This window comes from Abramis brama (assembly GCF_963993115.1).
Source record: "Abramis brama genome assembly, chromosome: 4".
In the NCBI taxonomy this organism is placed as follows: Eukaryota; Metazoa; Chordata; class Actinopteri; order Cypriniformes; family Leuciscidae; genus Abramis; species Abramis brama.
The window spans coordinates 42,313,518-42,331,448 of NC_139966.1; the positions used below are offsets into that span (position 1 = coordinate 42,313,518).

Here is a 17,931-nt window from a genome sequence, read left to right on the forward strand (position 1 = left end):
CTCAACTCGCCTGTAATTATTAGTCAGTGACTTTTAAAAAACTACCCTAATTATAGTAAAAGTACTATTGTACACTAGCCTACTGTTCAAAAGTTTGGGGTCTGTAAGATTTTTAATTCTCTTCTGCATTTATTTGATCAAAAATACAGTAAAAACTGTAATATTACAATTTAACATAGGCTATCTGTTTTCTATGTCATACTAAACTGTAATTTATTCAATTGATCAAAGCGTAATTTTCGGCATCATTACTCCAGTTATGATGATACTTAATTTTAATATGCTGATTTACAGCTCAGAAAACATTTCTTATTATTATCAATGTTGAAAATAGTTTCATATTTTTTTTGTGGAAACCATGATGCAGAATTATTTGATGAACACAGTTGAAAGAACAGCATTTATATGAAGTAGATTTTTTTAACAGTGAAAAACCCTTGACTGTCACTTTTGATCAATTTAATGCATCGATCCTTGTTGAATAAAAATATTAATTTCATTAAAAAAAATCTTACTGTCCTCAACATTTTGAACCGTTATATACACTTTTGCTTTGTTTATTGCAAAATAACTCCCGATTGTTTCTCTGTCATCTAAGCAAGGCTTCGTTTCCCAAACGTGCCTGTGAGCTCAGTGAAGCACCAGCATCGAATGCTCTCTGTGATTGATTGGTTTCGTCTTGTATCCAGATGACTAGGAGAAAAAGTTCTATCCTACACAATTATCCGCTAACATTCGCTTATTTTTCCACTTAGAAGCTTATTTTACGCACTGAATTGCATGCTAAATTAATAAAAATTACTGGTAAAAAAAACACACATTTGGATCGATATTTTTATGTGAGGATCGATCCTTTTCGATACCATGTCAGTATCGAAGTATCGATATTTTAGGATCGATCCGCCCACCTCTACTACACAGTACTAGCTCGCCTCGACTCGGCTCTGTTTGGTTTTCCACTGTGTAAAAGTTGTACCTGTACCTGCTTCCAGGTACTTTTTTTCGTACCACCTCCGGCGAGATTCAGCGGGCTGAGGCGATACTAAAATGTGACGTGAAAACACGGCAGACTGCTGATTAGTCAGAGAGAACATAGATATCATATATAAAGACTAGATGTCTCGTGCTCGCTGCTGGCCAATGGAGGTCGACGTCCGCACGTGGCGGCCATCTTGCCACAGTGTGCTCGCTCACTCGTTTAATGGTGCATGTACTTTTAAATAACCATAACTTGCTCAATTTGCTACCGATTTTCAAACGGTTTGGTTTGTTATAAACGTCAGAGATGTAGTTATGACACTGCATACATACAGTGCATACATATGAATAATTATAACATACATGTTCAAGCATTCGGAATAATAGCCACGTTAATAACGTTTGTAAGAAACCAAACCGTTTGTAAATCCGTCAAGATTTCAGCGAGATAAGAGGATTTGTGTGCATGCTGATCATTCACCTTAATGCACAGCTTCACTGTGACAAGATGGCCGAACGGTGATGCCGGAAGTGACTGCGCCATAAGACATCTAGCGTTTATATATGATATCTATGAGAGAGAATCGTCACTATTCACTGCGTCATCATTGCACGCGCCAGACGGAGTATCCTGAATAAAAAAACAGCAAAAACAAAAATAAAAACATCCAAAAACAGCATACACTCGATTTCCTCCATTGTCCTGTGTGTGTGGGTATAGTCTGGTAGGAAGGGGAGGTCCACCTGCACCCGAAAGGTATATTTTTTTAACCTAGTTTTTTGTAATCCTTAAGGTGTCTAGTAAAGGAATTTTGATGTTCCCCACGCAAATTATTGTCCCATATGTGATTTTTTGTATCATCTTTTGTGTCCGTGCTTGATTTTCGGCTGTGAAAAATGAAAACTTTAAATCTACATAGAATCTGAACAATAAACCCTACAGACACAATCCACCCCATTTTCTATTCGTCTTTGCATGAGGAATTGATAGATATGAGGATTGTCATGATTAGATGATGTATGGTGCATTAAAACTCAAATAAACGCAAAAAAATGTAAAAAATCCGTGACATTGGATCACTGGAACTCCCCCCCTATGGACCCTATTGATATATGTTTTCTAACTTTTGTATTTTTATAGTCTTTATGATGTCTAATAAGCAAATGTTGATGATCCCTACTTGAAAAATTGTCACATGTTGGTCCAAATGAACATCTCCCATAATAAGGAGTTACTATTCAAACCGTTATATTGGTATGATATTTATTGAAACAAAACAGAAAACCACTCATATAGTCAAATGTGTGTATATATAGGGTATAACAAATCCCCATTAGAATAAACTGAAATAGAAAAAAGTGATTCTAATCAAAGGTCAAAAGGTCAAGGGCAATGATGTCCATTCATCATACAGCAGGTCTTCATAATCGACCTCTTGCTCCTCGTCTTCTTCACCATCTCCATCCATCTCCTCGACTGTTTCCTCCAGCAAATTAGTGAGTAAAGTGGGGAGGATAGGTCCACAAGGCCACACTGGTTCCAGGGTACCCTCTTCAGTCTTTTCCCAGCCTTGGCCAGGATCATGGGGCTTGGGACACCAGAATATCGGTGTGACTGCTCTCTTGTAGTTGGCCAGACGGTGGTCGACACGGTTGATGTGTGGGACCAGGTTGTCTCTCCTGGGCGGGAGCCGGGACAAATCCACCTTGAATCTGGTGGTAAGCGTCTCATCCTCTCCAATCATTTTTTTCAGCATGATGCTGCACACATTGTTCACAGATTTTTCGCGGGCCTGGCCATACATTACACATGTAAATACCTCGATGTCCTCCACCACATCTGGCTCCACAGAGCACTGATCACCAAGTTTTCTGAGGACATAAATAATTAGTACGTCGACATTGGGACCGGAAAGCACAGGCGGATCCTAAATGTCAGCGAACTGGCAGAATGTAAGGGGGCAGACTACTGCACAACAATACTCTGCCTATATGTCTTCACAGGAGAAGACGTTACAAGTACCTTTAGAGGCAAAGGGAAGGTTGGGCCTCTGAAAAAGCTGCAGAGTAATCCAAAGTACCATGCAGCCTTCAAGTGAGTATTTTAGTCAGATATCCTGTAGCATGTAATGGCAATTAATGCTTAACATAGGTATTAATACATTGTGACTTTGCAATACAAAACTTGGTGATCAGTGGTCTGTGGAGCCAGATGTGGTGGAGGACATTGAGGCATTTACATGTGTAATGTATGGCCAGGCCCACGAAAAATCTGTGAACAACGTGCGCAGCATCATGCTGAAAAATATTATTGGAGAGGATGAGACTTGTAAAAGGACGCTGGACGAGAGATTTATGCATGCAACTCACTTTACTTTTCGGACAAACCGGAACCAAACATTTCAGACCAAAACAGCTGCAACCTAAACATGCAGCGAGGTGTTACCAAACGAACACAGATTAATTCGTCCTGAGCGGACATAACATTTTCCCCTCTCTGGGGGGTTCAACTATGAAAAGTAGACACAAAGTCCTTCAGGTAATCGGGCCGTGCCCTGGCGCGCACTGGCTGTGGAGAACACACAGCTGAAGGTGAGGCGAACAGTGGTAGGGAGGCTGGGGAAAGGGGCAGCGACAATGATGATGGGGGCACTGGGTGTGACAACGAGGGAGTATCTTCAGGCTGTGCGGCTGCTTGTGGTATGGAGTCCTCCTGCTCCGCTCTGGGTCGCATTATGTCCCCGCTGTTCTGAGTTAACATTGCAGGAGGTGCTGGCACCTTCTGAAGGCAGCTGGCGTGCCAGCGGGTGCCATCATCTAGGAAGTATGTGGCTGGTCCCAGTCGGCGGACCACTTGCTGTGAAGTGGACCAAAATGATGCCATCTTGTTTTCCCTGTGCGGTTGGCGAGCTCTCACCCAGTCTGCCACAGCGATATCTGGTATCCTGACCTTCTTTTTCTTGTCAAACCACTGTTTCATCCACTTCTGACAGCGGGTGACTGAGGCTTTGACTGGTGTGAGTGTGTTCTGGACTGCGGTGGGGTGGAGCCTGTCCAGTGGTAGGTGTAACTCCCTACCCAGCATGAGCGAGGCTGGGGAAACCTCTGTGGTTGAATGCTGGGTAGCACGGTAGTGTAGCAGTGTTAGACGTATGGCTTGTTTAAAGGAACAGCCCTGGGCCTGATGTGCTCTGATGTCAGTTTTTAGGGATTGATGGAAGCGTTCCCCCCTGCCGTTTGCCTGTGGGTGATACAGGGCTGTACGGATGTGTCGAATCCCCCTGTTCTCCAGGTATGAAGTAAACTCCACAGATACAAACTGTGGACCATTGTCGGTGGTAATGGTCTGTGGAAGGCCCTAGCGGGAGAAGAGAGACTCCAGAAAGTCCACAATGACCTGGGGTGCGTTTCCCGAAAGCATCGTTAGCCAACTATGGTCGCAAGTTCCGTCGTTATCAGCATAGTTCAACGATTTGGTGTTTCCCGAAACCATCGTTCCAACGAACGTTCGCAAACAGCATCGCAAACTTGTGTGGTTGGAACGACAGCTCTCGAGCTGTGGTTAGAAGCATAGTTTCTAGTTTACATGAGATGTAGACTGAATAAATCCTTATCTTTAGCAATATAAGCAAGCTGTCATTCAGTACAACCCGTGTTATTTAATTAGAATACATACAAATGTAATTTACGTCTTTTAGTTTGTCAAGAGATTTAAAGCACCGTTTTTGAAGAATGCGCATGTGCGGACGTGCTCTACTATGTAAGAACGAGCCAAATATTGAGTCTGGTAATAAAGCAAAATAACTGAGAAAAATTAGAAATGGTCTTCAGATGCCATGTCTGTAACTTATATGACAAAATCTAGCATTAATTTGATCTCAAACAGATTAATTAAAATAAGTTATTAGTCCACCACGTGCGAGACGTCATAAACCAACGTGGTTGAATGATACTTTGCGACATATGGTTTCGGGAAACAGTCGTGACTAGCTAGTTGATTTCTCCAATGATGCATCGTACTATGGTAGTTAAGCAGCGAGCTATATAGTTGTACGGGAAACGCACCCCTGGGAGGTGACGGAGCCGGTAGTGGTCAGCTCAGGCCATTTGGATTGTAAACCATACACTACGACCAAGAACCGCTGATAGTGGGGGGCACCGTGGATCTCACCACATATGTCTAATTGCAGATGCTCCCATGGTTTTGAGGGCCAGGCCAGGGGTTGCAGAGGTGGCGGGGGTCGACGACCAGTCTTTCCACTTTCAAGACATGCTGGGCATTCTTTAACAAGGGCCTCAATGTCTTTGTCTATGCCTGGCCACCACACCAGGTCGCGGCATCTCTGTTTAAGTTTCACTATTCCCAGGTGGCCCTCATGTGCCATGTCCAGCACACGGGCGTGAAGGGCCCCTGGAATCACGGTGCAAAACCCACGCGCCACACATGTCTCATTCCAACAAGAGAGCTCCTGCTTGACCAGAGAAAATGCTAACAGCTCCTCTAGTAATTCCCGTGGCCATCCCTGACGACTGTAGATGCAGAGCTGGGAGATAACTGGATCCTGTTTTGAGGCTGCCTTCAGTTCCTGTAGAGTGACCGTGGACTCGAGCAGAGTGTGTAGCGTGAGAATAATCTCACTTTCGATGTGGTTGACGCTGGTAGGCAGGGCCTGGGCAGGAACTGACCGAGAGAGAAGGTCTGCAACGACATTATCCCGGCCCGGGGTAAACTGTAGAGTATAGTTGTATTGGCGGAGGCGGTCATACCAACGATGCAGTTTGTGCCTGTGCCCGGTGCCAGTAGAGGAAAGCAGAGCTGTCAAGGCCTGGTTGTCTGTTCTCAGCGTAAACTGGCGGCCATAAAGGTAGAGGTGCCATCTCTCACAAGCCCACATACAAGCGAGTGCCTCCCGCTCCCCAACTAAGTATCTTTGTTCGGTTTGGTTCAGAGCTCGGGAGGCGAATGCAACAGGCCTCTCCACGCCATTCTGTACTTGTGACAGTACAGCCCCTATTGCCATGGCCGAGGTGTCACAGGTGACCAGGGTGTGACTGGATATGTCAAAATGTGCCAACACTGGAGGTGAGGTAAGTTGAGCTTTAAGAGTTTGCACTGCCTTGGTGCATTATAACGACCAGACCCACGGCTCATCTCTCCGAAGCAGCTGGCGCAGTGGGGCTGTTATGGCTGAATAGTGAGGGATGAACTTCATGTAGTAGCCTGTCATGCCCAGGAATGAAGCGAGCTGGGCAGCCGAGGTCGGTTCAGGAACGGAGAGGATGGCCTCCACATTAGATTGAAGGGGAGAGATGCCCTCAGTGGAAAGTCGGAAGCCTACATATTCAATGGCCGGCACAGCAAAAACACATTTGCTGCCATTGAGGGTTAAACTGTGCTTGGTGAGGGCTTCGAACACACTCTGCAGGCGACTGTCATGGATAGCCGTAGTAGCACAATGTACCACCACATCATCAAGGTAAATAACAACACCTGGTATACCTGCCAGTACTGAGGTCATGACCTTTTGAAAACAGGAGGGGGTGGAGCTAAGGCCAAACGGCATCCTCATGTAGCGGAAAACACAGAGGTGTGTAACGAAGGCCGTCAGGTTTCTGCTTTCAGGGTTGAGGGGCACCTGGAGATAGCCCTCTCTGAGATCCAGTTTCGAAAAGACAGTGGAGCCATGAAATTGTGCCGTGAGCTCCTCCGACGTGGGCAATGGGTATCTGTCTGGGATGACTACTTTATTTACTGCGCGGAGGTCCACACAGACTCGCAGAGCCCCTGTTTTCTTTCTTACCACAACCAAATTTGAAATCCATGGTGAAGCATCAACCGGCTCAATGATACCGGCATCCAGCAGCCGCTGCAGCTCAACAGACACTCCATCCCTTCAGGGCCAGTGGAATACGGCGCAGTGGCTGGACGACTGGCGTCACCGAGGAGTCAATGAGGGGTTGATGGGCAAAAGCAGACAGACAGCCCAGCCCTTCAAACAGTGATGACCACTTCTGATGTGGTCCGGCAGCGACAGTCATAATGGCAGCCCCCCCTGTGTCAATGAGTGAAAATCCCAATGCCATGAACAGATCCAGCCCCATTAAATTCACCCCTCGTCGGGCCACATTGAAGACAAAGGAGGGCAAGACCCTAGTGCCATAGCTAACAGTCACTGTGATGGACCTCAACAAGTCCATTTTTGAGTTACCATACCCATGTAGGACAGCAGTGGGCGTGGACAGTGGACAGGAATGAAAGAACTTATGGTATGTACTGGCATTCAGAAGGTAGACACTTGCACCTGTGTCTAGCAGCAGGGGAATACACACTGTTTATATTCACTGTACATGACTTGAATTGCATGGGCCCCGATGTTACATGGCGAATTATGGTGGGTGAACCACGGGGAGTGTGTGCATCCGACCTGGAGGGGGCAGAGCGTCACATTTTTGCAAAGTGATTTTTCCTGCCACAGTTACGGCATGTGTGGTCATTAGCTGGACAGTGCCGGGCTCTGGTGGCATGCGTGTTTGATCCACAGTTACCGCAGGAAAACTGCCTTTGACGCTGGCCCTTGTTGTCTTGTGAGATGCATGACTGGGTCTGGGGCTGTGTCTGGTACATCCAAACCAGAGCTAGATGGCTGCTGCTGTTGCTGGTCATGTGACTGTGCTCTTATGCATACTGCTTGGCTTAATGATGATTCTGTCTGTGTTAATTTAGCTGCACATTCCGCTGCACTTTCAATTTGGAATGCAATGGCAACAGCCTTAGCTAGTGTTAAGTCGTCTGATTCGAGTAGCAACGTCTCCCTGATTTTAGCCTGTGTAGTGTGCTCAATCAGTTGATCGTGTATCATCTCATCTGTCAATGCGCTGAATTTACAATGGCTGGCTAAACCTTTTAGGTTGGAGACGTACTGATGGATGGACTCCCCTGGTAGTTGGTGTCGTTGTCTAAACATAAACCGTCTCAATAAAGCACTCTGTGGGGCAGCAAACTGGTCTTTTAAAAGTTTCACTGTCCCTGCATAGTCTGTATTTGTCCCATTGCCAGTTAACGTCTCCAGTACCCGTTGTCCCTCGACTCCTAAACAGTGCCTCAGCAATGCTGTTTTCCGAACTGCACTCACGTCAGCTAGTCCCGTAGCTTGTAGGTATGTTTCAAAAGACTGATGCCAGTGATTCCACGGTATTGTAGGCTCACCGGGAAGTGCGAGGAAAGGAGGTGGAGGAGGAAGAGAAAATTCAGCCATCCTCGTCGCCAATTGTTGTGTATAAAAAAGGATGCTGGACGAGAGATTTATGCATGCAACTCTCTTTACTTTTTGGACAAACCGGAACCAAACAGTCCCGGCTCCCGCCCAGGAGAGACAACCTGGTCCCACACATCAACCGTGTCAACCACCGTCTGGCCAACTACAAGAGAGCAGTCACACCGATATTCTGGTGTCCCAAGCCCCATGATCCTGGCCAAGGCTGGGAAAAGACTGAAGAGGGTACCCTGGAACCAGTGTGGCCTTGTGGACCTATCCTCCCCACTTTACTCACTAATTTGCTGGAGGAAACAGTCGAGGAGATGGATGGAGATGGTGAAGAAGACGAGGAGCAAGAGGTCGATTATGAAGACCTGCTGTATGATGAATGGACATCATTGCCCTTGACCTTTTGACCTTTGATTAGAATCACTTTTTTCTATTTCAGTTTATTCTAATGGGGATTTGTTATACCCTATATATACACACATTTGACTATATGAGTGGTTTTCTGTTTTGTTTCAATAAATATAATACCAATATAACGGTTTGAATAGTAACTCCTTATTATGGGAGATGTTCATTTGGACCAACATGTGACAATTTTTCAAGTAGGGATCATCAACATTTGCTTATTAGACATCATAAAGACTATAAAAATACAAAAGTTAGAAAACATATATCAATAGGGTCCATAGGGGAGGAGTTCCAGTGATCCAATGTCACAGATTTTTTACATTTTTTTGCGTTTATTTGAGTTTTAATGCACCAAACATCATCTAATCATGACAATCCTCATATCTATCAATTCCTCATGCAAAGACGAATATAAAATGGGGTGGATTGTGTCTGTAGGATGTATTGTTCAGATTCTATGTAGATTTAAAGTTTTCATTTTTCACAGCTGGAAATCAAGCACGGACACAAAAGATGATACAAAAAATCACATATGGGACAATAATTTGCGTGGGGATGGGGAACATCAAAATTCCTTTACTAGACACCTTAAGGATTACAAAAAACTAGGTTAAAAAAATATACCTTTCGGGTGCAGGTGAACCCCCCCCTTCCTACCCTACTAGTAGCGGGTGTGTCTCGCGCGTCTCGCGTAAAAGATTAAGTCATGGCAGTTTCCTGCGGCGTCGCTATGACGACCAGGTACTATTGTGGAGGTACTATCTGCAATGGAAAACGGAGGGAAAAGCGAGCCGAGTCGAGTCGAGTTGAGCTGGTACTGGTAATGGAAAAGCGCCATTAGTGTGTTGGTTATAGTTGGTACGGTAACGTGTTCAAGTTCAGCAGCATAGTTCAGCCTACGTACCTGTGTTGTGTAGTTTCCTTAGTCTGTTCTGAATGATCCAGCTTCCAATATTCATGTGTTGAGTTCATGACGAAAAGTAAGTGACTGTCACTTCGTTGTGTTTGTGTTTCTATACTGTAGAATTACAATGCATTAACGTGCCCAGCGTGATGAGTGAGATTTATAGCGATAGAACAATGTTTATGCTGTAAAACACTGTAGGAAATAATAATTTAACTGATGTGAGCTTTCTGATGTCTAAATTACGTAGTAACGTTTATAACATTGAATTAAGAAGAGTTAATATCGTGCTCAGGAGACCATGTGCAGACGCTGTTGTGCAGTAGCCTTTTCTGGCCAGAGGATGTCGCCATTTCTCCTTCTGTAAACCCCTTTTAATATAGTTTCATGTAAACTGGTCAGTGATATAGGAGGTGAAGCTATTATGTGAAGGAAGTAATATCCTCATTTATGTAATTGTAGATTATGTTTAAAGGGACATAGCAATGTTTATTGATATATTTATGTTTGATGATCCTGATTTGTATTATTTGTGTGGATTTATTATTTACGTTGCATAGTAATAGTACCTAATGGTGATTTATTTGTTTCTTATCAGACTATAATGACAATACTGGATATTGGAATGTTCTGATGAGTATTGCTGGATCTCAATACAGTTAATAGAAGAAATTACATCTCCTCGTCTTTATTCCTGTGTCCTGACCGATACACCATCCTGTTTACTGGCTGAAAACCTTGATGAACTAGCCTTGCTAGAATACCTCACTAACACCTCTTTTATAATTTAATGCAACACTTTTTAACTTATGTCACACAACATTGCATCACATTCTAAGTCTGCAAAAAAAGTATCCAAGCACTTTTGATTCCATTATTTCATTCTGAATCATTGGAACAACAAAGACTTCAACCTTGCAAGCATTCTGAGTGTATCCTCTATGATAATAAAACACATATTTGTGTGTCTGGATTTGTATTGATTGTTTGTTATACGGAAATGCTAGTAATATTGACTTGTTCTTTTTAACCAAAGTGTTGACTTACTCGCATGGTGAGAATTTATTATTAACACTATAACATTCAAATGTGAATGTGCCTATTCCTAAATGACATTCATGACATTCACATAAGTAGCTAAATTTTTTCTAGGAAAACCTATGATATCCACGCATCACAGGCATTAGACCAGGCCATAACTCGGCTGAAACACCAGGAGGTCGTAGGGGCAGTGCAATATGGCACGGCAGGTCTTGGATGGCGAACACCATCCAAGCCATGGTCGAAAGCCTCAAGGGAGGAAAGGAAACAACTCGTAATTTCAGAAGTCAGGAGGGGGGAAGAGGAGGGCTACAAGGTTATGGCAGTGACCCAATCCCAGCAAGGTAGATGGACCACCTGGGAGGCTGTCACCGACAGGTCCATCACGTGGTCGGATCTATGAAAATTGCCCCAAGTAAGGCTAAGTTTTTTGATCAGAGCCACGTATGACACTCTCCCAATTCCCCAAAATCCACCAAAACGCCACCAACGTCCCAGCCTCCAGCACATCCTCTCTAGCTGCAAGACTGCGCTGAGCCAGGGGCGCTACGGGTGGCGTCACGACAGAGTTCTGCGAAAGCTAGCAGAAGCCATCGAAGCACGCAGGCTCGAAGTGAACCATGCCAGCCCAATAACATCACACCCGCCCATCCAGTTTGTTAGACAAGGGGGAGAGGCACTCAGTAGCACAGTAAGAGAGAGGTCCTTGCTGACACCTGGAGGGGAGTGGGCCCTTAGAGCTGACCTGGATCGCCAGTTGAAGTTCCCTCAGGAGATCGCCACAACCTCCCTCCGGCCAGACATCGTGATTTGGTCCACCGCCATGAAGATCGTCATTATGGCCGAATTAACCGTGCCATGGGAGGATGGGCTGGAGGCCGCCTTCGAAAGAAAAAAGGTGAGGTATGCGGAACTGGCAGCTGCGTGCGCACAAGCTGGGTGGAGAGCATACACCTACCCAGTGGAAGTTGGTTGCAGGGGCTTCACTGGAACCTCCATCCAACGACTCCTTAAGACCCTTGGCATCAGAGGTGCCAAACTGGAGAGAGTCCGCAAGGAGCTGGCAGAAGAGGCAGAGCAAGGGAGTTTTTGGCTTTGGCTCCGTAGAAAGGACAAGGCTTGGGGGAAAGACGGATCCTAAGGCTGGCTGCAGGGGGCGGCAGGGAGATGTCCCTGTCGCTGCTCCACCACCCGGAGATGTTCCGGGATTAAAGGAGCGAAACATCTGTGAAGGGTGGCTCCCGGCTGACGACCCTGCAGCCAGACCAAAAGGCACTGGTGGAAGTGCGTCAGGCAGAAATGCCTTGCAGGTGGTCCCACCTGTGCTTACAACAAATATAAGCTATTGTTTATTTGTACTTCACAGGAAATTACGATGTTCACTTCCTGTCTCTTGGATAATCTGTCCGACAGGATTCAAAATGTGGATGAGGAAGGAAGAAATAGTATAGAGATGTATAGGAGAAAAAGGTTACTTTTATTTGATTGTTTTAAAGATGTAAAAATTGCTTGGATAACTTTCATTAGACATTTTATCATTAATGCAAGAGGTTCTCAACAATAATGTAATCTCTTCATACAAATGAATAAAATAATTGTTATTACTATCCATTGACTTCTTTTCTTATGTTGATGATAAAATACTGCCAATATATAACAAGTAATATTGCCTGTTTTATCATAAAAAAACAACCTAAAATAAATGGCAAAAATATAATTTTTTTTACACATGGTATCCAAATAAAGTTCTATATATTGATGATAACATATTACTTTAATGTTTAATGGGTTATTTCAATTTTAAGTAGCCCAAAAACGCATATTTTCATAAATATTTCAATTACGAAACAAAATAATGTGGGGAAAATAACTGTTTCAACTGCATGTGAGTACCACATACTATTGGAACACAATAACACATTCAGAGATTACAGTTTTTCTCGATTGCTTAAACACTATAACCAGGCTTTTGAACTAAAATTTCAAAACCATTATGCCATTTATCAAAAAGCACACTCATTTCCCTAAACTATAAACACTATTCCCTGTTTTGACACATGAGTCAGATTTGTTGAACTGTCACTGCAAAACTCTACACACAAATCCCTTAATTTCTCATTGCCTACACCATGTTGTCATTTAGAAAGCACTAGCATTCAGTATTGTTCACTCAAGTCAGCACAGCTTCAGCTCAGTTAGCACACAATTATCCAGGTGGAAACACTAAGAGTCAAAATTGAACACACATCAATCAGATCCATCAATAGATAAATAAAAGTTTATTGAGTTTTGGAACAATGGATCCAGAAAGACATGAAGGAAGAGATCGAGGAGGGATAAGGAGGAGGAGGAGGAGGACGAAGGGCAAGGGCAAGAAGACAAGCAGTCTCAGATGAAATTCAAGCCACTCTAGTTGCCCATGTCTTTATCAATGGTATGACTATGAGGGAGGCTGAGCTACGAGTAAGGCCAAATTTGAGTCGCTTTACCGTCGCCTCGAGAACCTTCAGGGAGGTGTGGTGGCAAACAAAATTCTATCACTGAATAAGAGACAAGCATTTCCAATAGTCTTTGATGAGGTTTATTTTCTTGCAAGAAAAGGCCAGCAGTCGTACAGTCACACAGAGTGGCTACAGAGTGTGACAGTGAAGGGAGGGCATCCTTTCTCCTTTATATTCTTGACTCCCAGAATGTTATTTTTCTAGGCCAATGATGGTATTTTCAACCATATGTGGAATATTCTTAGACTTGTTCATCATATTGTGTCCTTGAGTGGAGACCCTCCTGTCACGTCCCAACACTCTTAACCATTCCAATACAATTCCATATTAGAATAAGGTTTGTGTGTGCTCTTTTACTGTCATGGTCACACACATCTTACTGTAAGTAAATATAAAAAAACATTTAGAGGAGAGAATTAAAAAAAAGAAAAGTAAAACAGGGAAAAAAATGTTTGTTTTGTTTTGTTGTGTGTGTGTTGTACTGTGTAGTACATGAATTACAGTTTTTCTCGATTGTTTACACACATTTTCTGTTACTTGAGACACAATGACCACAACATGTAACTCATTCACCAACCCCCTGAACCAATTCTGCTAAACTACAAGCACAGTTCCTGCTTTACACTCAAATTGCACTTCTAAAACACACTTTTTTCAAAACACTACACACAATTCTCTGCTTTTGGCACAATTTTCATGCAGAAAATCTCTTGTTTTCACAAGGAACACACTGCCATTCAAATATGCACACTGACTCATCACATGGGCAAACACCCGTCACACAGTTTTACAATTAGCAATCAGAGCTTTAGCATAAAAGGGCAACAGGTGAGCTCTTCAATGGAGCAATGGATGCCAACATTGGATTTTTTTTTTTTTTACTGTAACTGTATACAGTCAATTCTTGTTTTGTATGTAGACCACTGTATGTACAACTTTGTGTTGGTTGGGATGCACACTGTGTACATTGTTTTTGTGGGAAAAATAAAATATATTTGTTACCATGTATTTGTGTGTTCCGAGTATAAAAACAATATTCTCAAATATTTTACAACACACTTATGTATGTACTGTCTGTAGTAAGTGTAACACTGAACAAAAAAAAGGCCTAAGTCATTATGATGAATGGAGAAGAAGTGTTTTCCATTCATCATAGTGTTTTACATTGAGCACATCAGTGTTCAACTGGTTCTTATAAATGTCTATTCATATGATGGTTTGTGTGTGTCATTTGAAAACAAAATACCATTTTGAGAAGAAATAACATTGTTTTGAATGTAAAGTTTCATTTTGCAGGAGAATTGAGGGGTTTTGCCCATTGTGTGTGTTTTTTTGGATTTGTGTGTAGAGTTCTGAGAATATGAGGCATGCTTTCAGAAAATGTGTGTAAACAATCGAGAAAAACTGTAATAAAAATGTGCCAATGTATCCATTGGTTGTGTCTTTTGTGTTCATCATGTGAAAAGGTTTGTGAGGGGGGAACCACAAGCGACATAACTGACCAGTTTTGGAAATGTTGTTTTGAATTTATTGCACCAGTGTGTTAGACTATGTTGTCGTGTGTGTGATTTTGAGGGCTTGTGTGTCCTGTCTTGAGGGCAAAGTTTGGTTTTTCAGCAAGAGTGAATGGTTTTGAGTGTAGAGCTTCATTTTGACCTGAAAATAGGATGTTTGGGGAATTGGGTGAGACGTTATGGATTTGTGTTTACAGTTTTGAGAATACGAGGCATAGTTTCAAGAAATGTGTTTAAGCAACCGAGAAAAACTGTAATATATATTAATTCATATAAATATATAAATTTGTATTATAAATTATATATAAAATGTAACTTTGTGAAAGCATCAGTAAGGTCTCATTAATCTTCCATGTCTTTTAAAAATATTTGTCCCTGTCTTATTCAAGGACAAAACCCACTCTGGCCCGTGGGAATTACACACAGATTCAGATCCCTAAAGATTGATGAGCATTTGAATTATCTGGGAATTTTATATAAGCTTGATTCAACTCTGGTCTGCTTCATTGACCTTCACTGTGTTCAGTAAGTCAGTGCTGGTGTGATGAACATGTTTTCTGTCTGGACTCTCAGCTCTCTGATCCTCAGCTACACTCTTGCCCGTCCCATCCTCAATGACACAAGGTAAGATATTTTCAAGCAGAACTGTAATGTTGTCCACAAAAGTGACCAATTCTGCTTCATTGAGATGTATTTGTTTTCAGCACGGAATCTTCGAAGGCGTTTTTTTCCAATTCCACAGAGGTCAAGGGAAACAGGTACGAAACGAGGGAAACACACACACACACACACACACACACACACACACACACACACACACACACACACACACACACACACACACACACACACACACACACACACACACACTTGACAGAACAGAAACAGTGTGAATGAGTTGAGACTCGGACAGAGATCCATATGGGAATTGACAAGAAATAGAGGAACATGAGCATGAATTCCAGTGCTGTCTTTATGGTATTTTTCAGCAACATGAATGTTTTTTATTTATTTTTATTTATTTTCATTTCAGTATCAAAATATGTTCAAATTCTCATTGTAATGTTGTCCACAAAAGTGACCAATTCTGCTTCATCAAAAAGTATATATATATTTTCTTTTAGCACGGAATCTTCTATGAATATCTTGGCCAATTTCACAGACCAGGGAAACGGGTATACTATACACACGCTCACACATACACTCACACACACTTTTATTGAATAAATGTTTTAAGTGAACTGATTTGTCATTTCTTAATTCTTAGTTAAAATGTAATTACACTTATGTGTGTTGACAGGCTACGTATGTTACAAAACATTGTATTATTTTCTAAAACAATATGCGATCAAAGAATTCAACCTCACGAACACAATTCTGAATGTAAATAATTATGAATTTGTGTGTGTCTAGATTTATCTATGTGTTTTGCTTGTTTGTTATTCAGAAATGCTAGTAAAATTGACCGGTTTGTTTTGTTTGTCTTTTTAGGTCACGTGGTGGCGGGCCCTTTATAATGTAAGAATTTATAATTAACATGACAAGATTGAAATGTGAATGTTATGAATGAGTTTATGTCATTCACATGAGTACAATTAAATTCTTCCTGGTAGCCTATATGCATATAGACTATATGCATTCCAATGCATGCTAATATTTACCTGTAGGCTATCTTACAGCGGCTCTTGGCAACTTCCTACCTGTAACGTGCACAAACTGAACGACAGGCTTCAGGCTGGGGATGAGATAGCAGGAAAGATCACACAGGACCCATATGGGCCAGGGAAAAAATAAGAGATGTACAGGAGAAAAAGGAGAAAAACTTTTGATTGTTTTTAGATAGATTTAATTGCAAAATGTCTATCATTTGAGCCTTGCTTTGATTCAAAAGTACCAAGTTTCATTTGAGATTTCATTATTCATGCAAAATGAGCAAATATATAAATGTATGTTATGTATGTAATGTATGTTATCAACACTTTGCTAATCTCATCTCTTCACACCAATGAAGAATAAAATCATACAATCATTGATTCCTTTTCCTTTCTTTCTTTAAATAAAAAATATGCATCTAAAAATGAATCTGTGCAACTAAAAGTTCGTAAGTTCAGTAAAATGTCTAGGCTGCATATTTTCATAAATATTTCAATTACTCACAGTAAAGGAAACGAGAGATTGTGGCAAAATAAATGTAAAACTGCACCTGCATTAGATTACCAGAAGAGGGCCCCATACTATTAGAACACACGCACACACACAGGGAATGATAGGTTTTGGGGCCGGAAACCAATGGTCACATACTCTAACTTTGGATGCAGTTTGCTGATTTTTGACCATCTTATACAGTTACTTAAAGGACAAATCCAGTGAAAAATGAACCTAGGGGTAATTAACACATGGTTACCGAGTCGATCGTTCCCTGCGATGCGTTTTCATGAAAATCGAATGTATAGAGTTTTATCTTTAAAAACAGATTAGCTCATAACATGGGGCACAGAGTAAGTAAAAGTAAATCGCTAGTTAATACCACTAACAAGGCTCAAAATAGCCTCACACTAACACGGTAGCATAATGAGGGTCCCTACATGCAAACCGAAGCATTGAGAACTTTGTAAGTGTACAGACAGTTTAATAAGAAGATACTTTATAAAGACAGTACATTACGCGTTTACAGACAGGCGTCATCTTGGAAAACAGTCTCGACTAATCGAGTCACGAACGCCGTGCGCTAAGTGAGCTGGTCGATAGGAATTACGCATAGTGAAATCTAACGTAGCACGGCGTTCGTGACTCGACTAGTCGAGACTGTTTTCCAAGATGACGCCTGTCTGTAAACGCGTAATGTACTGTCTTTATAAAGTATCTTCTTATTAAACTGTCTGTACACTTACAAACTTATGTCACACAACATTGCATCACATTCTAAGTCTGCAAAAAAAGTATCCAAGCACTTTTGATTCCTTGTATTATTTCATTCTGAATCATTGGAACAACAAAGACTTCAACCTTGCAAGCATAATTCTGAGTGTATCCTCTATGATAATAAAACACATATTTGTGTGTCTGGATTTGTATTGATTGTTTTTTATACGGAATTGCTAGTAATATTGACTTGTTTTTGGTTTGTTTCTTTTTATTTAAATTTTAAGTAGCCCAAAAACGCATATTTTCATAAATATTTCAATTACTCACGCTGTCAACAGTAAGAAACAAAATAATGTGGGGAAAATAACTGTTTCAACTGCATGTGACTACCACATTGGAACACAATAACACATTCAGAGATTAATATATATATATATATATATATATATATAACA

The 17,931-nt window shown here is 41.8% G+C and overlaps 1 protein-coding gene across 2 annotated transcripts; it reads left to right on the forward strand.

The window, feature by feature from the left end:
- Window positions 1-15,122: 15,122 nt before the first annotated feature.
- Window positions 15,123-16,644, forward strand: LOC311081855 (uncharacterized protein). Of its 2 annotated transcripts, none has more exons than XM_084112557.1 (5): window positions 15,123-15,235; window positions 15,316-15,369; window positions 15,736-15,786; window positions 16,103-16,129; window positions 16,279-16,644. In XM_084112557.1, the coding sequence occupies exons 1-5, from the start codon at window positions 15,156-15,158 to the stop codon at window positions 16,403-16,405; spliced, it is 339 nt and encodes a 112-aa protein (XP_083968683.1). In that variant the 5' UTR covers window positions 15,123-15,155; the 3' UTR covers window positions 16,406-16,644. The 2 variants fall into 2 exon arrangements, with proteins under 2 accessions (XP_083968683.1, XP_083968684.1); XM_084112558.1 differs by having other exon boundaries at window positions 16,291-16,644.
- Window positions 16,645-17,931: the final 1,287 nt, after the last annotated feature.